Here is a 21,902-nt window from a genome sequence, read left to right as displayed (position 1 = left end):
ACACACACACACACCACACACACACACGTGGGCCTACTCACGTCCGGAGGCCACCATACTGACGATGATGGAGGTGGAGGTGGAGGAGCTCTGCACCAGCACAGTGACCAAGATCCCCACCACCAGCCCAGCCACGGGGTTAGACAGCACTGCACCGTCCTGGAAGATGTCCCCTGCTACCTTACCTACACACGCACGCACGCACGCACGCGCGCACACACACACACACACACACACACACACACACACACACACACACACACACACACACACACACGCTCTCTCTCTCTCTCTCTCTCACACACACACACACACACACACACGTACATGCACATGCTCTCTCTCTCTCACACACACACACACGCACGCACTCACACACACACACGCTCTCTCTCTCTCTCACACACACACACACACACACACACACACACACACACACACACACACACACACGCTCTCTCTCTCTCTCTCTCTCACACACATGCACGCACACACACAAAACACACGTGCACACACACACACACAAAACACACGTGCACACACACATGCTCTCTCTCTCTCACACACACACACACACACACACACACACACACACACACACACACACACACACACACACAGACACACACATCACATAGGCTATCTTAGACAAGCAGTAACTACCAAGTTGTGTTATACAAAGATTTAAAATGCTCGTCTGCCCAAATCCAAAAAGCTCAGCAGATAGTTGTGCAGGTAAATCATGCAGCATGTCCACAGTGTGAACTCTTCTGTAGAGCGACTCATTTACATATTAACTGCTCAGATGAGTCATTATTACCCCTCAGAGGGGGCAGTGAAGGTTAGGGCAGTGGTTCTCAACTGGTGGGTCGAGACCCAAAGGTGGGTCGCGGGGCCGTTTTGAGTGGGTCGCGGAATGTGTGTATGAAAAAAACAGTTGTTCCACGGCCAACATTGCTGTCTTTCACAGGCTGTAGTGAGCTCACTTTCAAAGCCAGAGTGAAGAGACTGGTATCCTCTGAAACTAGAAGGCCTAACGAATCCAATGGTACCAAACAGGTCATGCTTGCTGTGACCATCACCGGTTTAATCTGGTTTAAAAAACATATAGGCATTGAGGAATCTGAAATTTGGGTCGCGACTTAATGACTAATGTGGGTCGTGAGCCTAGAACAGTTGAGAACCATCTGGGTTAGAGTACTTACCCCCCGCTAGCTGGAAGGCAGAACTCAGAGTGTCCAGGGAGCATACGAAGAGGAAGAGGAGCACCAAGAGGAGAGGGATCTTGGAGAGATTGAGAAAGAGCTCATTGATCGTGTGTGGATTTCCCACTGCGGCCTGCGGGGGGCTCTCTGTTCAAAAGAAAAAGCACACACAGGGTAGCAATAACAACACCCAGAGAGACATGTATATAGTTATCCTCACAAATGCACCCTACATGTGGGTTAGAAGCCAGTTCAAAAACTCGATCGCTATACCCAAATAACACACCACATGTCTGTCACCACCTGTCCACCAAACTGTCCAGCCACCTCAACACATTTTCTCACTTCTGTGTTCTGGGAGAGAGACAGATTATCCTCGACAGGCAAACACATAGAGAGCAAAGATATCTGCCATGCAGAATGCCAGCATGAGCAGATACCCTGTCACTCCACTGGCTGCATGGTCTCATCTAATGAGCCTCTGGAGTTTTCCCCCCAGAGATGAGAATCCCCTCCCAGCCCCAGGAATCCAATGTGTGATTATCACTCTGTGTCACATGGCTCCTGGCTGTACCTGCTCTGTCCTTAATTGGGAGTGAGGGTTTGTGGGCCTTGCGGTTGGGGTTCTGGGCGTTGCTCTCCAAGCTGCTGATGAGGTCCAGGGTGGAGCCCAGGCCCGACTCGCAGTCTTCCTCCTGCAGGGACTTGGGCTGGGAAGAGTGTGTCCTCGGTCCTGACAACACAGAAGAAGAAGAAGACGACGACAACACAGAACACTGCCACCTTAGTACAACACAGAACACTGCCACCTTAGTACAACACAGAACACTGCCACCTTAGTACAGGTGGCCAAGAAGACATTTCAAAGCATCCATTAACATTAAAGGATAAGTTCACCCAAAAATGAAAATTCAGTCATTATCTGCTCACCTGCATGCTGATGGAAAACATTCATGGAGTTTCACAACCAAACACTTGCAGCATTTTCCGAAACAATTTAAGTGGATGGTGAGCAACTTTCGAACGTAAGAAAAAAAGCGTCCATACTGCTCGTCTGGCATAATCCAAGTCTCCAGAAGCCCCGAGATGCTAAGTTGACTTGAAAAGACGTTACAGTATTTGCACCTAACCCTGTTTTTAGCTGAAATCTTCACTGTAGCAGGCTACACTAGGCTATAGCTCCACCTCTTTTTCTAGGAGTAACATGATTAAGTGGAGAATTTCAGCTAAAAACAGGGTGTAAATTATCTTTACGTTTGCTTTTTTACAAGTTTTCACACATCCTTCCATCGGCATGGGGGTGAGAGTAGATATTGACTGAATATTCATTTTTGATTTTCTTGAAGGTTTGGGTTTTTCCTTTATAAAAAAAAAAGATGGCTGTTGAGAATAATCAGTTACCATTGTAGTCGACCAGTGGGCTCCCTCCAGAGGACACTATAGTGATTGGTCGAGAGGACATGGTGGTGACTGCAGTGCAGAGAGATGGAGTTAATTCAAATCACATACGGTGACACATTCATCAGAGAGCAGAACACACACAGCCTATAGAGAGACCGAGATAAGGCTGTCTGCAGTCTTTCATCACTCTAACTGAGCTCAACAGACAAGCAATTAGCACAGAACAAAGACAGCCCGCATTGTGCGTAATTGGCAGCCGTCCTTGATTGGAGGGTCAATAGGTTTACTGTTTAAATCACACAGCGTCACTGGGAGGCTGCCTGCGTCTGCCCATGCACTCCTCCAGTCTGAGCACTCCTCCGCAGCGTCACTGGGAGGCTGTGTGCCCACTCCTCCAGCAAATGAATGCCTGTCACAATCAATAAGGAAACATCACTATCCAGCATGTAATTTGTCTCATGTTGTTTCCTGTCAGGTCATAAAGGGGGCGGGGCTCCACCAGCTATAGAAAAGAGACCGTTTTCAAGTCAGACACTTATTTGCCCTATTCAGGGGACACCCTAGGATTAGTGCTGTGTACTGATGAGCACCGTACCCTCAATTAGACTCATTACACTCACTCTGCAGCATTCCCATTCTCTCTCTCTGTGTGTGTGTGTGTGTGTGTGTGTGTGTGTGTGTGTGTGTGTGTGTGTGTGTGTGTGTGTGTGTGTGTGTGTGTGTGTGTGTGTGTGTGTGTGTGTGTGTGTGTCCTTATCTACAGCTCAACTGCTTGCCATTCCGCTTGTGTCTCTCAGTAATTTCATCTGTGTCTCTCTCTGTTGTCTCACAATTTGCCCGTAAGTCTATCCGTATGACCAGGGTTGGGAAGGTTACTTTAAAAATGTAATCCGATACAATGACTGGTTACCTGTTAAAAATTGTAATGAGTAATGTAATCCAAGTATCACAATATAAAAGTAATGTAACTGATTAATTTCCGTTACTTTTGAAACGGTTACTTCCACGGGCATGCTCCTCAGGAGGGCATATTTCCTAAAAGAATGTGTTGGTTGCAGCAGACTTTCAGCCAATAGTGTCGCCTGTTTCTCATTAATAAGAATACAATAACAACAATTATTCCATTTTGGGATTACACTGCACTGATATTATCTAGTCATTTATTTTGTGGGTGCACTGGTCCTTTTTAAGAGCCAAATGTGTCCCCCCCCCCCCATAATATTTTATTATTATTATTGCACCATATGAACGAACATAAAGTAGACAATAAGAAAAGTTGATATTTACAGTGCATAGCACTTGGATAAATACTCAATATACAATAAATAGAATATACAATAAATGTATATTTAAATGGTAATACTGCTAGTAATCCCAATGTTTTACTAAATGTAACTGTAATCTTGATTACAACTTTTTTCTGTAACTAAGGGATTAGTTACCTTTTTTGTATCCTGATTACAGTAACCTGATTACATGTAATCAGTTACTTCCCTAGCCTGCGACCCACATTTATATTTTTATGCTGTTTATCTTTTACCAAAATATTAATAATTAAGGTTTTAGTACAAATCAAATAATAATCAAGCATTAATGAAACATTTAGTGCCTGTTGTCGTGGACTGAGCATATTCTGGATGCATGAGCTCTGCGTCGCAGGGTGCCGGATAAAAGACCAGAATTCAATCTTAACTAAATTATTAAAGTCAAATAATAACAGAAAACTTGAATATTGATGATGCAGCAGGCCTCCAACACATGGCGTTCATATGAAGAAGTTCTTTATCACAAATAGTTGATTCCTGATATATTCAGTATAGGCCTAGTTATATTAAAACTTACCTTGTGTGGAAACTGTCTCAGATGTTGTGCATGGCCTCCTGGATCATGGATAGCCTATGTTCCAAGAGGAAGAGTAAAGCATCTTGACTATTTATCAGATACAAGGTTTTGGAGGTGTCTTGGAGAAGAACTCATCTCTTGTTGATTAACTTGCTCCATCATCAGGTACCTCGAGGTACCCGTTAATATCACTGTTATTACTGCTATCACTGTTAATCGTTACCACACAAAGCCTGAACGCTACAGTAACTTTGTGATGCACGCATGGGGGAGTCCGCACTTGGTGTTTGAGGTGATGAATGATGTTTGTTCAACCAACCATTTGTCACCTGGTTTGTGGCCAGATAAGATTCTGTTACATTTGATTAATGATCATTCAGGTTCACATGTTTCACGAGTGCAGGGGAAATCTGACATCTAGTGGCGAAACGATGCAAGAACCATGTCACCGCTGCTCCCATGCAGCTGTTTTCAGCACAAGGCCTGACAATACTGAAGGTCAGGAATCACATGATCATTTTACCCGTGAGATGAGAAGTCAGTGTGGAAGCATTTCAAATAATGTTTAACTAGCTGGCTTGTGTAGAATGCTCGGGTACATAGTGATGCCTGCAAGGTCAAACATGCGATTAAAAATGAAGATCACACACACACACACACACACACACACACACACACACACACACACACAACAGCTAATGTCCTCTCCATGGGTGAAAGCCTAAATAGTTGCAGTTAATAATTATTCCAGGCAGCTCCTCCTCTGTCACATCAGCAATGCTCTCACCCAAAGCAGCTGACCTCAGACTGATATGCAGGAACAAACAGGAGCAGCACATCATAATAATGATGAACCCCCTCAGACTGATATGCAGGAACAAACAGGAGCAGCACATCATAATAATGATGAACCCCCTCAGACTGATATGCAGGAACAAACAGGAGCAGCTGACCTCAGACTGATATGCAGGAACAAACAGGAGCAGCTGACCTCAGACTGATATGCAGGAACAAACAGGAGCAGCTGACCTCAGACTGATATGCAGGAACAAACAGGAGCGGCTGACCTCAGACTGATATGCAGGAACAAACAGGAGCAGCTGACCTCAGACTGATATGCAGGAACAAACAGGAGCAGCTGACCTCAGACTGATATGCAGGAACAAACAGGAGCAGCTGACCTCAGACTGATATGCAGGAACAAACAGGAGCAGCTGACCTCAGACTGATATGCAGGAACAAACAGGAGCAGCTGACCTCAGACTGATATGCAGGAACAAACAGGAGCAGCTGACCTCAGACTGATATGCAGGAACAAACAGGAGCAGCTGACCTCAGACTGATATGCAGGAACAAACAGGAGCAGCTGACCTCAGACTGATATGCAGGAACAAACAGGAGCAGCTGACCTCAGACTGATATGCAGGAACAAACAGGAGCAGCTGACCTCAGACTGATATGCAGGAACAAACAGGAGCAGCTGACCTCAGACTGATATGCAGGAACAAACAGGAGCAGCTGACCTCAGACTGATATGCAGGAACAAACAGGAGCGGCTGACCTCAGACTGATATGCAGGAACAAACAGGAGCAGCTGACCTCAGACTGATATGCAGGAACAAACAGGAGCAGCTGACCTCAGACTGATATGCAGGAACAAACAGGAGCAGCTGACCTCAGACTGATATGCAGGAACAAACAGGAGCAGCTGACCTCAGACTGATATGCAGGAACAAACAGGAGCAGCTGACCTCAGACTGATATGCAGGAACAAACAGGAGCAGCTGACCTCAGACTGATATGCAGGAACAAACAGGAGCAGCTGACCTCAGACTGATATGCAGGAACAAACAGGAGCAGCTGACCTCAGACTGATATGCAGGAACAAACAGGAGCAGCTGACCTCAGACTGATATGCAGGAACAAACAGGAGCAGCTGACCTCAGACTGATATGCAGGAACAAACAGGAGCAGCTGACCTCAGACTGATATGCAGGAACAAACAGGAGCAGCTGACCTCAGACTGATATGCAGGAACAAACAGGAGCAGCTGACCTCAGACTGATATGCAGGAACAAACAGGAGCAGCTGACCTCAGACTGATATGCAGGAACAAACAGGAGCAGCTGACCTCAGACTGATATGCAGGAACAAACAGGAGCAGCTGACCTCAGACTGATATGCAGGAACAAACAGGAGCAGCTGACCTCAGACTGATATGCAGGAACAAACAGGAGCAGCTGACCTCAGACTGATATGCAGGAACAAACAGGAGCAGCTGACCTCAGACTGATATGCAGGAACAAACAGGAGCAGCTGACCTCAGACTGATATGCAGGAACAAACAGGAGCAGCTGACCTCAGACTGATATGCAGGAACAAACAGGAGCAGCTGACCTCAGACTGATATGCAGGAACAAACAGGAGCAGCTGACCTCAGACTGATATGCAGGAACAAACAGGAGCAGCTGACCTCAGACTGATATGCAGGAACAAACAGGAGCAGCTGACCTCAGACTGATATGCAGGAACAAACAGGAGCAGCTGACCTCAGACTGATATGCAGGAACAAACAGGAGCAGCTGACCTCAGACTGATATGCAGGAACAAACAGGAGCAGCTGACCTCAGACTGATATGCAGGAACAAACAGGAGCAGCTGACCTCAGACTGATATGCAGGAACAAACAGGAGCAGCACATCATAATAATGATGAACCCCCAAAGAGGAGAGAACATGATGAGACCTGGGAGTCTGAGAGATAACAGCAGCTGTGTTATTGTGCAGCCAGCTGGACCGGGAGAGCAGGAGAGGCTCAAGGAGAAGTCCTTGAGGTTTGGTATGGACCGGCACTAAGCAGAGGGAGAGACAGTGAGAAGTCCTTGAGGTTTGGTATGGACCGGCACTAAGCAGAGGGAGAGACAGTGAGATGGACAGACTCTGCACCGCTAGTCTCTGCCTCAGTATTTCTCGGATCTGAACGTGGCCGGGTCTCTGATTTCTAATAATAGACGGCTCCACTCCGGGTCCGGGCACAAATGTCCCGGGTCCATTAGGGTCCAGGTCCGTGATTTTAGACCCGTGAAGACCTCTAATGCAGTGGTTCTCAAATGGGGGTCCGGGGGAACACCAGTGGTCCTTGGGGCGGTTCCAGGGCGTCCCCAGCCAAAAGGGGGGTACTTTATTTTCACTACTGTATAATACAAAGTATAATACATAAGTAACACAATGACTATTTTGGTCATGGGTTTTATTCACTTTCTGTAATTAAAACATCTAAAGCATTAATCTTATTATCATATGGGGGACCGTGGGACAAAATCCTATGAATTGGGGGTCCCGGGTCTAATTTTTGTCAGTTTAGGGGTCCTTAAGTAGGGGGTGCTGCGCCGAAGAAAATTTGATGTTTTTTGGACTTTTAGCCATATTTAGAGGAATATTTAATTTTAAATTAACATTAGGATTATACTGTTGTGATGTCATTATTCAGTATATTCTCCTCTTCTCTGCAGCATTATTCAATTTACCCTCAGGAATCAGGGACAGTGATAGCCTACCTGCTATTCCTCCCATCTTCTCTTTCTTTTTTTCTCAGTCTTGTCATCTCGTATCTTTCTCTTCACAAAGCGTGTCTCCGACTCCGTGTAAACACAGCTATGTAAACTCTAGTTTCAACGTGAGGCTAAGTAAACAAAACTTCAGCATTTCCTGGAGTGCATGCTTCACACTACTGTGTGGATCCTATTTTTACCCAAGAACCACTGCGTTGAGCAAAGATCGTATATGGACAAGATATCCACTACACAGCACAGACTCATGCACAGAAACACAGTAGGCTAGAGCCAAATGCAACAATTTCGAAAATTCCATCTCTTGCCACCAGGGGGTGCTGCAGCACCCACAGCACCCAGCTTCCCGCGCGCTTGCCTTCATGTGGAAAAAATGTGAGAACCCCTGCTCTAATGGACACACACATAAAGCCCTCCCTGCTAAACCTCTCTCCACATGTGCCAGTCAGAGGGAGCTCAGGGGCTACCTGCATGGTTAGCATGCACCTCACTGCCGGTCAAAACACCTGGCAGTTAATGTTGTGTAATAAAGTGCATCTACCTGTCAGCAGGTGGTGTTTAGTCCTCATCTGCCTGTCAGCAGGTAGTGTTTAGTCCTCATCTGCCTGTCAGCAGGCGGTGTTTAGTCCTCATCTACCTGTCAGCAGGCGGTGTTTAGTCCTCATCTACCTGTCAGCAGGTGGTGTTTAGTCCTCATCTACCTGTCAGCAGGTGGTGTTTAGTCCTCATCTACCTGTCAGCAGGCGGTGTTTAGTCCTCATGCCTGTCAGCAGGTAGTGTTCTTTTCATCTTACAGAAAAGGAAAGGCCATATTCAGGCATGCCGTAATCCTTCCAGTCAGGTAACGGTCTCAGTACACGCCACCTGCTGGATCAAGGTAGAAACATTTCAGTTAATTGCCTCCACGACGTATAGACGGTTTTCACCAGCTGCAACCCCACAGCACTTCCTTTTTCTCAGCTTCTTCTTCTGTGTTTTATGGCGGTTGGCATCCTTAAATGTTGCATTAACACCACCTGAATTGTATCAGCTTCACAGTGCTAACTATTGACAGTGTCCACTTTCTCAGCTATTCAGGGGAAAACACTGACATAGCCTACTTCTATTTCTATTTTTTATTTTTGCTATGTAAACGTTTAAATGTAAAGATAGGCCTATGCGTGCAATAACGTACTGATAGTCAGCTTACTCTGTAACATGTAGCTTTTATTAGCCTCTCAGGCTAGCTCCGGGACGCAATCTTTTTTTTCCCATGATGGCGAAGGCTAGGCGAAGGCATGACCCGCCCCTCTCTGCCTCTAATTGGCTGACTGCACTCAGCTGCTCTCGCCTGCTTCCCAGGCAAGCCAGAAGTATTCTCAAACGAGCCTAATTATAGCCTATACTTTCATTCAATGTCACGATGCTGCAGGGGGAAGTAGGCTACTTCATAGCTTAACTACGAAAATAGTGTCCGCTGTTTATCTCCCTTTCTGCTGCAGCATGTTGAAGAAATAAATGTTCAGTTTGAACAACACCCATTCTGGTCATTATAGAGCAAGATGATCGCTTCCACTACCAGGGCCGCCCAGAGAGATGGCAGTGCCCCTGGAAGGGTCCAGCCACTATGCCCCCCATCCTCCCCCGTACGCGCTTTACTCATATCAACGCTGCAGCTTTCAGAGCTGACTGAAAAAAGTTTGTTAACAGATTATTATTTGGGTCTAAAGCCCTTGCCTGCTCCCACTTTTTTTTTTGCCTTGCGATTTTGGCATCCTGACTTTTGTTTTGCTCCTGGCATTTTGCCATCACCGGTCTTGTTTTGTTTGCTATCACCTGTCTGTGTTGTGTGTTACACCATAAATGGTCCCTCTAGCTGCTGCTGCCCCAAGCAAAATGGCCCACCCCAAGCCTGCCTTGTTGTTCTTCTTCTTCTTTTGGCTTTCTGGCAGACTAGATGCCTTGCGGCACATTGCTGCCTCTCACTGCACTGGTCGGATGGGGGATTACATCAGAATGGCACTATTTTCCACAGGAGCACTCCTGCCCAAGCATGCCTTGTTACTGCTGCTGTGTTTTGTGTATTTGTTCGACTCCTTGCAAAAAATAAAATAGTTGCCGCATTTTCAGGATGGGAGATATATTTTAGTGTAAAAAAAAAAAAAAAAATTGCCTGGCTCCAGCGCCCCCCCTAGTGGCGACGCCTCTCGAAGCTTACCCCTTTACCCCCCGTTATGGGCGGACCTGTCCACTACACAACACTGTATTTACATAGGCTACGTTACATATTTGCGGGAATGAGAGCGATCTCACACTTGTACTGATGTCCAGCATGACTGGTGACGAGGGAAACATGAGTTTGTTTACTGCGCCTGGTGCGCGGGGTTCTGGAGGGGGGTCTCGGGCGGGGGTGTGGGACCCAGGCAGGGTGAGGGGCAGGGTGGGTGGTGGCAGCCTGGTGGTGGGAGTAGCTGCCCTGGGTGTCTGCCCAGCAGAGGGGCACTTAGCCTGGGTGTCTGTGCCCAGCGGGGTGGTGCCGCTGGCCGCGCTCTCCTCTCCCCCTCTCTCCTCTCCTCTCCCCCTCTCCCCCTCTCCCCTCTCCCCTCTCCTCTCCCCCTCTCCCCCTCTCCTCTTCTCCCCTCTCCCCCTCTTCTCTCCTCCTCTCCCCCTCTCCCCTCTGCTTCTCCCCCCCTTCCCCCGGTTCTCCCCTCCTCTCCCCTCCCCTCTCCCCCTCTCCTCTTCTCCTCTCCTCTTCTCTCTTCCTCTCCTCTCCTCTCCCCCTCTCCTCTCCTCTCCTCTTCTCCTCTCCCCTCCTCTCCCCCTCTCCCCTCCTCTTCTCCCCCTTCCTCTCCCCTCTCCCCTCCTCTCTCCTCCCCTCTCCTCTTCTCCCCTCTCCCCCTCTCTCCTCTTCTCTCTTCCTCTCCTCTCCTCTCCTCTCCCCCTCTCCCCTCCTCTTCTCCCCCTTCCTCTCCCCTCCTCTCCTCTTCTCCTCTCCCCTCCTCTCCCCCTCTCCCCTCCTCTTCTCCCCCCTCCTCTCCCCCTCTCCCCTCCTCTTCTCCCCCTTCCTCTCCCCTCTCCCCTCCTCTCTCCTCCCCTCTCCCCCTCTCCTCTTCTCCCCTCTCCCCCTCTCTCCTCTTCTCTCTTCCTCTCCTCTCCTCTCCTCTCCCCCTCTCCCCTCCTCTTCTCCCCCTTCCTCTCCCCTCTCCCCTCTCCTCTCCTCTCCTCTCCTCTCCTCTCCTCTTCTCCTCTCCCCTCCTCTCCCCCTCTCCCCTCCTCTTCTCCCCCTTCCTCTCCCCTCTCCCCTCCTCTCTCCTCCCCTCTCCCCTCCTCTCTCCTCTTCTCCCCCTCTCTCCTCTTCTCTCTTCCTCTCCTCTCCTCTCCTCTCCCCCTCTCCCCTCCTCTTCTCCCCCTTCCTCTCCCCTCTCCCCTCCTCCGGTTCCCCCCACCCACCCCAGTCAGCGGTGGCCTTTTATACACGGTCCCAAACGGCACAGGACAACGCGATTGGCTGACTCAGATTTGAATCTGAGCCAGCCAATCGCTGTGCCCCATGACCGGATGGACCATATATGGACTTCCTCCCACCGAGTGGCTTGTGCTATCATAGCAGCTGACTGCTGACCCCTCTCTCCTCTCCTCTTCTCCCCCTCTCCTTTCCCCTCCTCCTCCTCTTCTCTCCCCTCCTCTCCCCCTCTCCTCTTCTCCCCTCCTATCCTCTCCTCTCCTCTCCCCCTCTCCTCTCCCCCCCTCTCTCCTCTCCCCTCCTCTTCTCTCCCCTGGTTCTCCCCTCCTCTCCCCTCTCCTCTTCTCCCCCTCTTCTCTCCCCCTCTCCTCTGGTTCTCCCCTCCTCTCCCCTCTCCCCCTCTCCCCTCCTGTCCTCTCCTCTCCCCCTCTCCCCTCCTCTTCTCCCCCTCTCCTCCTCTTCTCTCCCCTCCTCTCCCCCTCTCCTCTTCTCCCCTCCTATCCTCTCCTCTCCCCCTCTCTCCTCTCCTCTCCCCCCCTCTCTCCTCTCCCCTCCTCTTCTCTCCCCCTCTCCTCTGGTTCTCCCCTCCTCTCCCCTTCTCCCCCTCTTCTCTCCCCCTCTCCTCTGGTTCTCCCCTCCTCTCCCCTCTCCCCCTCTCCCCTCCTGTCCTCTCCCCCTCTCCCCTCCTCTCCCTCTCCTCTGGTTCCCCCCACCCACCCCGGGCAGTGGTGGCCTTTTATACAGGTCCCAAACAGCGCAGGACAACGCGATTGGCTGACTCAGATTTGAATCTGAGCCAGCCAATCGCTGTGCCCCATGACCGGATGGACCATATATGGACCCCCCCCCCCCCCCGAGTGGCTGTGCTATCATAGCTGCTGACTGTTACTGCACTATCCGTCAGATCACTTTGCAATCCATAAAGGTACATGGACGTTACTCTGCAGAAACTACAGTAACAAAATCACGAATTGCTCTGTTTTTGGAGCTCTGCATGTCTGTGTTTGTCTAGTTAATTTAACTCTAGTTAAGTTTTTCGGATGATGGCGAAGGCATAACCCACCCCTGGCCCTCTCTGCCTGTGATTAGTGGCGCAGCGTTATAAACCATAGATATGACTATATTAAAAACATAAACACACTGGCGTCTTTCATGCAGGCTAGCAAGCGTAACTGCTGTATGTCTGAGTCTGACCTTACCCCGCTAGCCGGGCGCTTCTCGCTCATACTGAGCACATTAGCGCCCGGCGAACGTCACGCATTTCCTATTTTACACTGTGCCATTTTCACGTCTAGGTCTAAAAGCCAGCTCCTACCTGAGTCAAGACGCTATCATCTTCTTTTAATGACACCTAGTTGTTGCATAAAATCCACTTTTCTGTCTTTCAAAAATCGAAAAGCATTTATCTGGAGCACCGCTTCTTCTTCCCCGGAACAACGACTTCCGGGTTGCTCGAGGTGCTCCAGATAAATGCTTTTCGGTTTTTGAAAGACAGAAAGTGGATTTTATGCAACAATTTGGATGCAACAACTAAGTGTCATTAAAATAAGAGGATGTTTTGCATCGGATAGCGTCTTCACTTCACATAAAGACTCAGGTAGGAGCCGGCATTTAGACCTAGACGTGAAAATGGCACAGTGTAAAATGGGAAATGCGTGACGTTCGCTGGGGGACAACAACGCTTCCTACCCAGCGTGTGCACGTCTTTCCGACAGGGGTGGTTGTTATTGTAATATTAATGAGGCTTGACAACGACTTTATATTTCAGCATAACTTTAGTGGCTACACGTGCAGTATACAGCTTATACAGTTCCGCTCAGTATCACCACAACAACGTTCTGTTTGCTTCCGTGTTACGTACAGCGTCATCAACTACGGATACTCATGAGGTACAAAAGCCCATTACATCACATCCCCCTTTTTAACATTTCTTTTTCTTTTCTTTTCTTTTTTTTTTTTATGTGAATGTCATGTTATTCTCGACAATTGCAAACATAGTTTCCCCATAAGATTTACCATCAAACATTAACGCTTACCAGTGTAAATATTGCAAATTGCATATAGCCTTAACATAACTGACTCTGTAAGTCAAAACCCATTGATCCATGACATTTTTCAACAACAACAAAACACTTTATTCTTCTTATAGCGTTACTTCCTATGTCATATGGAAAGAATCAATCTCTGTATCTAGCAGGTACTTTTACTTGTCTACCAGATCTCGTGGTGTGATATGAGAGTGTTTCAGATTGTCCAACAGGTGTTTCATCTGGGTCTGCAACAACAGTGTGCTCAGGTGTTTGTGTGTTTGTTGCCTGTCTGTCACAGTCCTTCAACCCTGTGTGTCTGTTCTGGTAGATGTCCTGTTCATTTGAAGATGGAAAAGTTGTCTCGTCTGTTTTCCGCAGATACTTTCTGTTTCTCCTGTACCGCCTCCCATCTGGTGTGCGAACAACGAAAGATCGTGGTTGCTCATGTTTGTGAAGGACCACAGCTGGCTGCCACGTCTCCCCTCTTTGAATCCGGACATTGTCTCCTGCTTGCAGATTAGACAGCCTTCTTGTTTGTCTGTCAAAGTAGAGTTTTTGCTTCTCTTGCTTTTCACTCAACTGCCTGTGTACCTGGACAGTACCCTCTGGAGTAAGCAGTGAGGTTGAGGTCGGCAGTTTCCCTTTCAGCCGCCGTCCCATCAGCAACTGCGCTGGTGACAGTCCTACACCTTCCAGTGGTGTGTTGCGGTACTCCAACAGTGAAATGTAGGGGTCGCCATTCTTACACTCTGACTTTTTTAACAGATTTTTTACAGTCTGTACTGTCCTTTCTGCCTGACCGTTAGACTGGGCGTGACCGGGACTAGACGTGTTGTGTCTGAATTCCCAGCTTTCTGCAAAGTCCTTGAACTCAGCACTGGCATACTGAGGACCATTATCTGAAATGATGACATCAGGAATGCCATGCCTGGCAAACATCGATTTCAGTGCTATTATGACACTGCCACTTGTAGTGTCTCTCAGTTTAGCTATTTCTGGGAACTTTGAGAAATAGTCCACACATAGCAGGAACTCAGATCCTCTGTAGTGAAAGAGGTCTGTCCCTACTTTCTCCCACGGTCTGTCTGGTATTGGGTGTGAGAGTAACGGCTCTCTCGGATTGTTGTTCTTATTCTCGTTGCAAATGGCACACTGAGATACCACCTCCTCAATTTGTGAAGACATGTGTGGCCAATACAAAATGTCTCTAGCTCTTTCTTTGCACTTAACAATCCCTAAGTGTGACTCGTGGATTTTGCTAAGCATTTCTTGTCTCAGCTCATGTGGAACAATGAGCTTTGCTGCTTTGAACATTAGCCCAGATGTGTATGCAATTTCATCCCTAAATGTCCAATAGGGCTGAATCTCTTTTGGTACTACACTTCTTTCATTTGGCCATCCCCTTAATGTTATGTCTTTCAGTAACTGCATCTCAGGGTCCTCGGCTGTTGCTTTTCTGAACTTCTGCAGTTTCTCCTCTGAAATGGGCAACTCAGGTGTAATCATATTCACTTCTAAGTCTTTCTCTAGCAGCTCTTCTTTCTGCTCTTTGAGGAACGCTCTGCTTAACGCGTCTGCTATATGAAGTTCTTTGCCGGGCCGATAAGTTACTTTAAGACTGTATCTTTGTAGCCTAAGCAACATCCTCTGTAGCCTCATAGGAGCTTGATGTAAAGGCTTCTTAAAGATGCTCTCTAGCGGCTTATGGTCACTCTCAACTAGAATCTCTTTTCCATAAAGATACTGATGGAATTTCTCACATCCGTAGACTATAGCAAGTAACTCTTTTTCAATTTGAGCATACCTGCGCTGACAATCAGTGAGTGCTCTTGACCCATAAGCTACTGGCTGCTCATCCTGCAGTATGACTGCTCCTATGCCCTCTGAGCTGGCATCTACTGACATGGTGATTGGTTTGTTGACGTCATAGTACTTCAAAGTTGGAGCGACGGTGACCAGCTGTTTTAGATTTTCAAAACTTCTTTCTTGTGCTTCCTCCCAGTGCCACTCTGTGTCCGCTTCAAGCAGCTTCCTTAGTGGAGCGCTGACGTCTGACAAGTTTGGTATGAACTTGGCGAGATATTGGATCATTCCCATAAACCTCAGCAGTTCTTGTACGTCTTGTGGTGGGGGTAGCTGTGTCACTGCTCTCACTTTTTCCTCATCTGGTTTTAGCCCCTTGTCACTGAGCTTGTGTCCAATATATTTGATTTCTGTTGTCCTGACAACGCACTTGTTTCTGTTAAGTTTCAGGTTGAACTCCCGTGCTCGATCCAACAACTTTTTCAGCCTGCGGTCATGCTCTTCCTTGGAGTCCCCCCAAACTAACAAGTCATCTATGATGTTCACAACACCATCCAGCCCTTCAATCATCTGTGCTACAGCTCTTTGAAACACCTCGGGCGCAGACGAGATCCCAAACGGCAAACGTAGGAACCTGTATCTCCCTATGGGTGTGTTAAACGTGCACAGCTTTGAGCTGTCATCATCAAGTTTGATTTGCCAAAAGCCCTGATTAGCATCCAGCACAGAGAAAAACTTTGCATTTGGCATACGGGAAACAACTTCCTCCACTGTGAGCAATGGGTAGTGCTCCCGTTTTATAGCTTCATTCAAGTCTTTTGGATCCATACAGATACGGAGTTTCTTGGGTGTGACTACAGTTACCATACTGTTGACCCATTCTGTTGGCTCAGTCTGCCTGGCTATTACACCCAGTTTTTCCATGCGCTGTAGTTCCTCAACAACTCTGTCTCTGAGTGCGACTGGAATCCTCCTAGGCGCATGCACAACGGGCGTAACTTCAGGGTTTATCTGTATATGGTGCTGACCAGGTAAGCAACCTAATCCGTTGAATAGATCACTATAGTCTTCAAGAATGTCTTTCTCCTTGCCAATATCATGCATTCTCTTTACTAAGCCCAATTTCAAACATGTGGCTCCTCCCAGTATAGCTGGTACATTCTGTTGCATGATTTCAAATTCAATGTTGTGCTTTTGGCCCTTGTACTCACATGTTAGTGCTCTCTTGCCCAGTGGTGTTGTCTTTTGTCCAAAGAAAGCAACGAGTTTGCAGTTACTCGCCTTGAGCCTGTCTCTAACATTAAGGGCATTCATTGTTTCAACTGACATTGCATTGCAGTCTGCACCTGTGTCCAGTTTAAAAGTCACATCTTTTTTATTTATTCTCAAGTTTTCTGTCCATTGTTCTTCATCAGATTGTGTCTCTGCAGACTCCATCACTCTGATGTAGTTTTCATGCTCAACTCTGACTGTGCCAAGAAACATGTCATTTTCACTTTCACTTTGCTCTACTGCATGCACTCTTCTTCCATGTTGGTGCTGCTGACCGTGTGCCGACTTACACATCTTGGCAAAATGATTTTTCTTGTGGCATGTTTTGCATGTTTGGCCTAGTGCAGGACATTGTCTTGTTCCATGTTTATAGCCACATCTGTTGCAACTTGACTCATTTTGTTCAAAAGGTCTTGTGTTAGCTTTAAACTTGTCTTTTGGACGGACTGTCTTTAGTCTGTTTACATCCACTTCCTCAGCCAGCGCTTTGACTTGACTGGTTGTTATTTCACTTGCACGGCATATATCTATAGCTTTTTCTAGGGTCAGATCTGCTTCTCTTAACAGTCTGCCTCTCACTTGGTCGTTAGTTATGCCACATACTATCCTGTCTCTTACCAGGGAGTCGAGTAGCTGTCCAAATTCACAGTCTTTGGCTTTATTCTTTAAGTCTGTGACATATGCATCGATGGATTCCGACTGTTTCTGTGCTCGTGTGAAGAACATGTGCCGTATATAAGGCAAGTTTTTCCTGGGCTCACAATAGTCCTGAAACTTCCTCTTCAGCACGTCTATCTTGTCTCCCTCTCCGTCGACAAACTCAAAAGTATTCGATACTTTGATCGCCTCTTCGCCCGCGACGTGAAGGAACGTTGCACACTGCACCTTCTCGGACTTCTCCGCAATGCCGCTGGCAGTACTGAAGAGATCAAAGCGCTGAATCCATGTCCTCCAATTCTCAGCAAGATTGCCTTGCAAACTCAAACTCGGTGGAGGTTGAAACTGCGCCATAGTCTCTGTTCTTCTTCCGCCTTCACTTCTGACACCATGTAATATTAATGAGGCTTGACAACGACTTTATATTTCAGCATAACTTTAGTGGCTACACGTGCAGTATACAGCTTATACAGTTCCGCTCAGTATCACCACAACAACGTTCTGTTTGCTTCCGTGTTACGTACAGCGTCATCAACTACGGATACTCATGAGGTACAAAAGCCCATTACATCACAGTTATGGCAACTATCAACAACAACAACAACTACTACTACTAACTACTAACTACTACTAGACATCAAGACCGAAATAGGCTACCTTGTTTTAATGTGTCTGTCGGAGACACGGCCTAACGTTAACATTTAATATGAACCGAATATCTTCTTCTTCTTCTACTATTGTTTTATGGCGGTTGGCAAACAACTTTTTGTGCATTAACGCCACCTACTGGAGTTTGATGTCTTCTTTATAGTGGAATCTATTTACAGTGTTCATCATGTATCCACCCATAGCGCTCCCATTCACGATATATATGTCCATTCTACGACTCAGTCGGCGGGAACTCAGGAAGTAAACCGGATATTCAGGTGGGTTGTGACGGTTGTTATTGTTGTCAAGTTAAAACTGTCTATAGCAGATTTAAGTGCTGGCTTTGGTCACCTTGACATGGTTGATATGTCATATAGGCTACACACACAGACACACACACAAATTTCCGGCGGCGATATACTCTTAACATGTACAATCACTAAGATCACATTTGTTTGTACTGTTTTGATTTGATTATCCTTTTTGAATATGGCGCTATTTTACACAAGATGCCTCCAGGAGCTATCACCAAGATGAGCATAACCGATGTCCATCATATGCAGGGTGACATCTAAATCCCCCGCTACCAAAATGGATGAGTTTTAAGCTATGCTTCCTCATCTGTGACTACGTCGGATATGTATTTCGCCTAAACAAGCATAATGAAACGTTACTTGTGTTATGTCACTAGCTGACGCTAATCTGTCACTCTGGACATTTCTGATGCTTGCTAACGTTAGCTAGTTCACGTAGATGTCATGAAACCTTATGTCACTAGCTAACGCTAATCGGATATAAAACGTGTCACTCTGCAAATTTCTGATTAACGTTACTTGTAGCCTATGTTTGCTAACGTAATCTAGATAATGCTATAACGTTAAAGTATAAGACCTAATCCCATGCATCCCTTTATATTACCTAATGATGCAGAGCTAACGTTAGTAAACATTAGTCTCGGCTCCCAGACGTGAAACGGATTAAGACTGAGGGCTGAGTCTAGTAAACATAGGCTACAAGTAACGTTAATCAGAAATTTGCAGAGTGACACGTTTTCTATCAGATTAGTTTGGGTCCAGCTAGCTCAGTTTGTAAAATAACAGTGTCTGAAGGCAGTGCTGTGAATGTCTCTGGCATGGCTTCATCATCAACACTGTGCAGCAGATGGAAGAGCATCACAAGTTGCCAGTTGGGAGATGATGGGCATCACTTTTATGGCATAAACATATTTAGCAAAACCAGGAAGACACTTTAGTTTGGCCTTATATTGAGTCACCTGAACTCTGCTGCTCTGTCAGACAGATGGATTTCAGGTGATTAGAGGAGACAGATCAGACTCCTACTGCCTCCACTGTGTCCTGTTAAACAGATCAGTGATATTCAAGAGGATATTTAAGAGGACTGATTGCTATCTAGGAGGCTTTTTAAATGACTATATTCAGTTTAACTAAAAGATAGTATATGCTGCACTGCACCTCTGCAAATCATTTCCCTAAAGCTAATATTTACATTGACATATTAAAGCTACATGATATTAAAATTACATGTCGCTCTGTCTCCTGACCTGTCTCTCTCACCTTACCAGTCTGTGTGTGTGTGTGTGTGTGTGTGTGTGTGTGTGTGTGTGTGTGTGTGTGTGTGTGTGTGTGTGTGTGTGTGTGTGTGTGTGTGTGTGTGTGTGTGTGTGTGTGTATGTGTTTGTGTCTCTCTAGAAAACAAACTGAGTGTGTTGGTCAGCCATGATCTAGAATGCTTTAAATAGAACTAATAACACCTCTGTCTGTTTGTGTTCCTCTTTCATAGGAGAGCTGCTTGGTGTTGACTACCTGCTGAGTCAGCCTGGAGCCCCTGAACATGAACCCTGACTCAGAGGGATGTGGATGACGGTGAGGAAGAAGACGACGAGGGCTTGGAGGAAGATACTGTGTCCAGCCGAGCTTCTCTGTCTCCTTCCAGGCTGGGCATGGGGAGGTTCAGGTAAAGAGAAAGGAGTTCACTCCAGGGGTGGAGAGTGTGAAGAGGCACTCACAACTAGTGCCCCACTTGCCCAGTGGCCAGATTGCTGCTGTGTGATTGAGACCATCTTCATCCGGCTCTGTGACCTCCACCACGATCCCAAGACGAGAGGGACAGGCATGAAAGTTTTGTGTATGCGGCTTCCTCTCTCTCCTCTTCTGACTCCAGCGCAGCATTATATCAGTACCCATTTTAAATAGGGAAACATATAGCACAAATTCAATGTAATTTGAAGTAATGGTGTTCTCTCTCCTCTTCTCTGACTCCAGTGCCGTGTTCTACCTGGCAGTGATGGGTGAAGCCCCTGCTTCTTGGTCATCAGTGCTGGCCTCGCTCTTCCCTGCAGCAGTTTCCATCTGGACGGTATGAAATGCTGCCACTCATATGTTGTTGCTAATGCAGGTTTTGCTTTACCGTCCATATATCCTCAAAAAGCCCAGCTTTACAAAAACACTGGTGGTTGGCACGCCTGGTTTATAGGGGTGGGGGAAAAAATCGATTCACCTAAGTATCGCGATTTTTAATGTCACAATTTTTTTAATCAATCTTTTATTCCAGAATCGATAATTGGGGGAAAAAAAAAAAAAAAAAAAATGGGTGCTTGCAGTCAGGCCACTCACTGAACAGCAGGCCAGACGCCGCCTACTGGTTTACTAGTGGTTTTATTACTTTATTAGTTAGTCTGAAGTAATAATTACACTTCAGGGTTAAAGTGGGTGCATCTCATTGTAAAATTGGACTTCAAACGGCCCAAATCTGGCTTCAAACGGCCCAAATTGGGCTTCAAACGGCCCAAATTTCACGCGCGTCGGCCCATATCAGCCTGGCCTGCTTGGTATCTAATGCCCGGCCTGAATTATGATCCTAGTCCGCCCCTGTTTTTAACTATATCGCCCAGCCCTACTCATGATATAATATACAGTCTCTAGTGTATGATTCAACTTTTCCCATGTTCTAATCTAGTGTAAAAAAGCAAACAAACTGAAAAAAGAAAAGAAAAAAATAAACAAAAATCGTAATAAATCGTAATATCGAATCGCAATAATGATTATAATAATTGGAGGAAATCAAATATTGTTTTCTCTTAATTAACCGTATATAAAGAAATCAACAATATTGTCTCAGTTCATGTTCATTTCTATGGTTTGTTTTAAATTAATTACACACACCGAGGATGTAATATGATGTAATGGTGTTCTCTCTCCTCTTCTCTTGACTCCAGTGCCATGTTCTACCTGGCAGTGATGGGTGTTGACCAACAATGAAGAAGGCCTACGTGCCAAAACTTGTTTGTTGCTGTGCTGCTGCCCCAGACTAAGGTATTAAAACCTCTAAAAGGACTTTTTTTGAGTGATGGGTGATGCCCCTGCTTCTTGGTCATCAGTGCTGGCCTCGCTCTTCCCTGCAGCAGTTCCCACCTGGACGGTATGAAATGCTGCCACTATTTTATTTATTTAACCAAATAAAACAAAATAGAGATACAAAATATCTTTTACAAGTCAAGTCAACTTTATTTATAGAGCACATTTACAACGACAAAAGCTGACCAAAGTGCTTCACAGATAAAACACTAAAATATAGAAACACCTGCGGCTTATAGTCCGGTGCGGCTTATATATGTAACAAACAGGCAATTTTGCTGCTGCGGCTTATACTCCGGTGCGGCTTATAGTGCGGAAATTACGGTAAGCCTTGGCTACGAAAAACTGGTTATAATGTCCCTTTACGTTGCATTTGTCAACTAGTGCGCCGCCATGTTTGTTCGCGTCAGGCACTGACGTCACTCGCATTGCGGAAACACAGCGCTCTGTGGATAGCCATAAGAAGAAGAACGAGAGAGTAGTTGCGCGCTGTTACAATGGATTGTGAACGTTTTGATGAGGTGGAAAGAGCCACAGATCAGGTCAGAAACCCTTCTTCTTCCACCACATATAACAGCACAGTACAGCTCTACTCGACCTGGTCTTACTCGTCTCTACTTGATATAGACTCTGCATCCATAGCAAGTTTACTCACCTCCG

At 46.6% G+C, this 21,902-nt stretch overlaps 1 protein-coding gene across 1 annotated transcript in view; it reads right to left on the bottom strand.

Annotated features, from left to right (window-relative positions):
* Positions 1-17,574, bottom strand: part of slc34a1b (solute carrier family 34 member 1b) — a gene marked incomplete at both ends in the record, with an annotated part of 32,656 nt that extends 15,082 nt beyond the window's left edge. The window contains 6 exons of the mRNA XM_083652533.1: positions 42-185; positions 1,206-1,352; positions 1,780-1,938; positions 2,607-2,675; positions 14,289-14,373; positions 17,182-17,574. Coding sequence (XP_083508659.1) covers positions 42-185; positions 1,206-1,352; positions 1,780-1,938; positions 2,607-2,675; positions 14,289-14,373; positions 17,182-17,574 — 997 coding nt within the window. The remainder of the gene's footprint in view (positions 1-41; positions 186-1,205; positions 1,353-1,779; positions 1,939-2,606; positions 2,676-14,288; positions 14,374-17,181) is intronic.
* Between the last annotated feature and the right edge of the window lie 4,328 nt (positions 17,575-21,902).

This window comes from Poromitra crassiceps, assembly GCF_964638095.1.
Source record: "Poromitra crassiceps genome assembly, chromosome: 15".
Taxonomy (NCBI): Eukaryota; Metazoa; Chordata; class Actinopteri; order Beryciformes; family Melamphaidae; genus Poromitra; species Poromitra crassiceps.
This window is presented reverse-complemented; position numbering and strand designations above follow the sequence as displayed.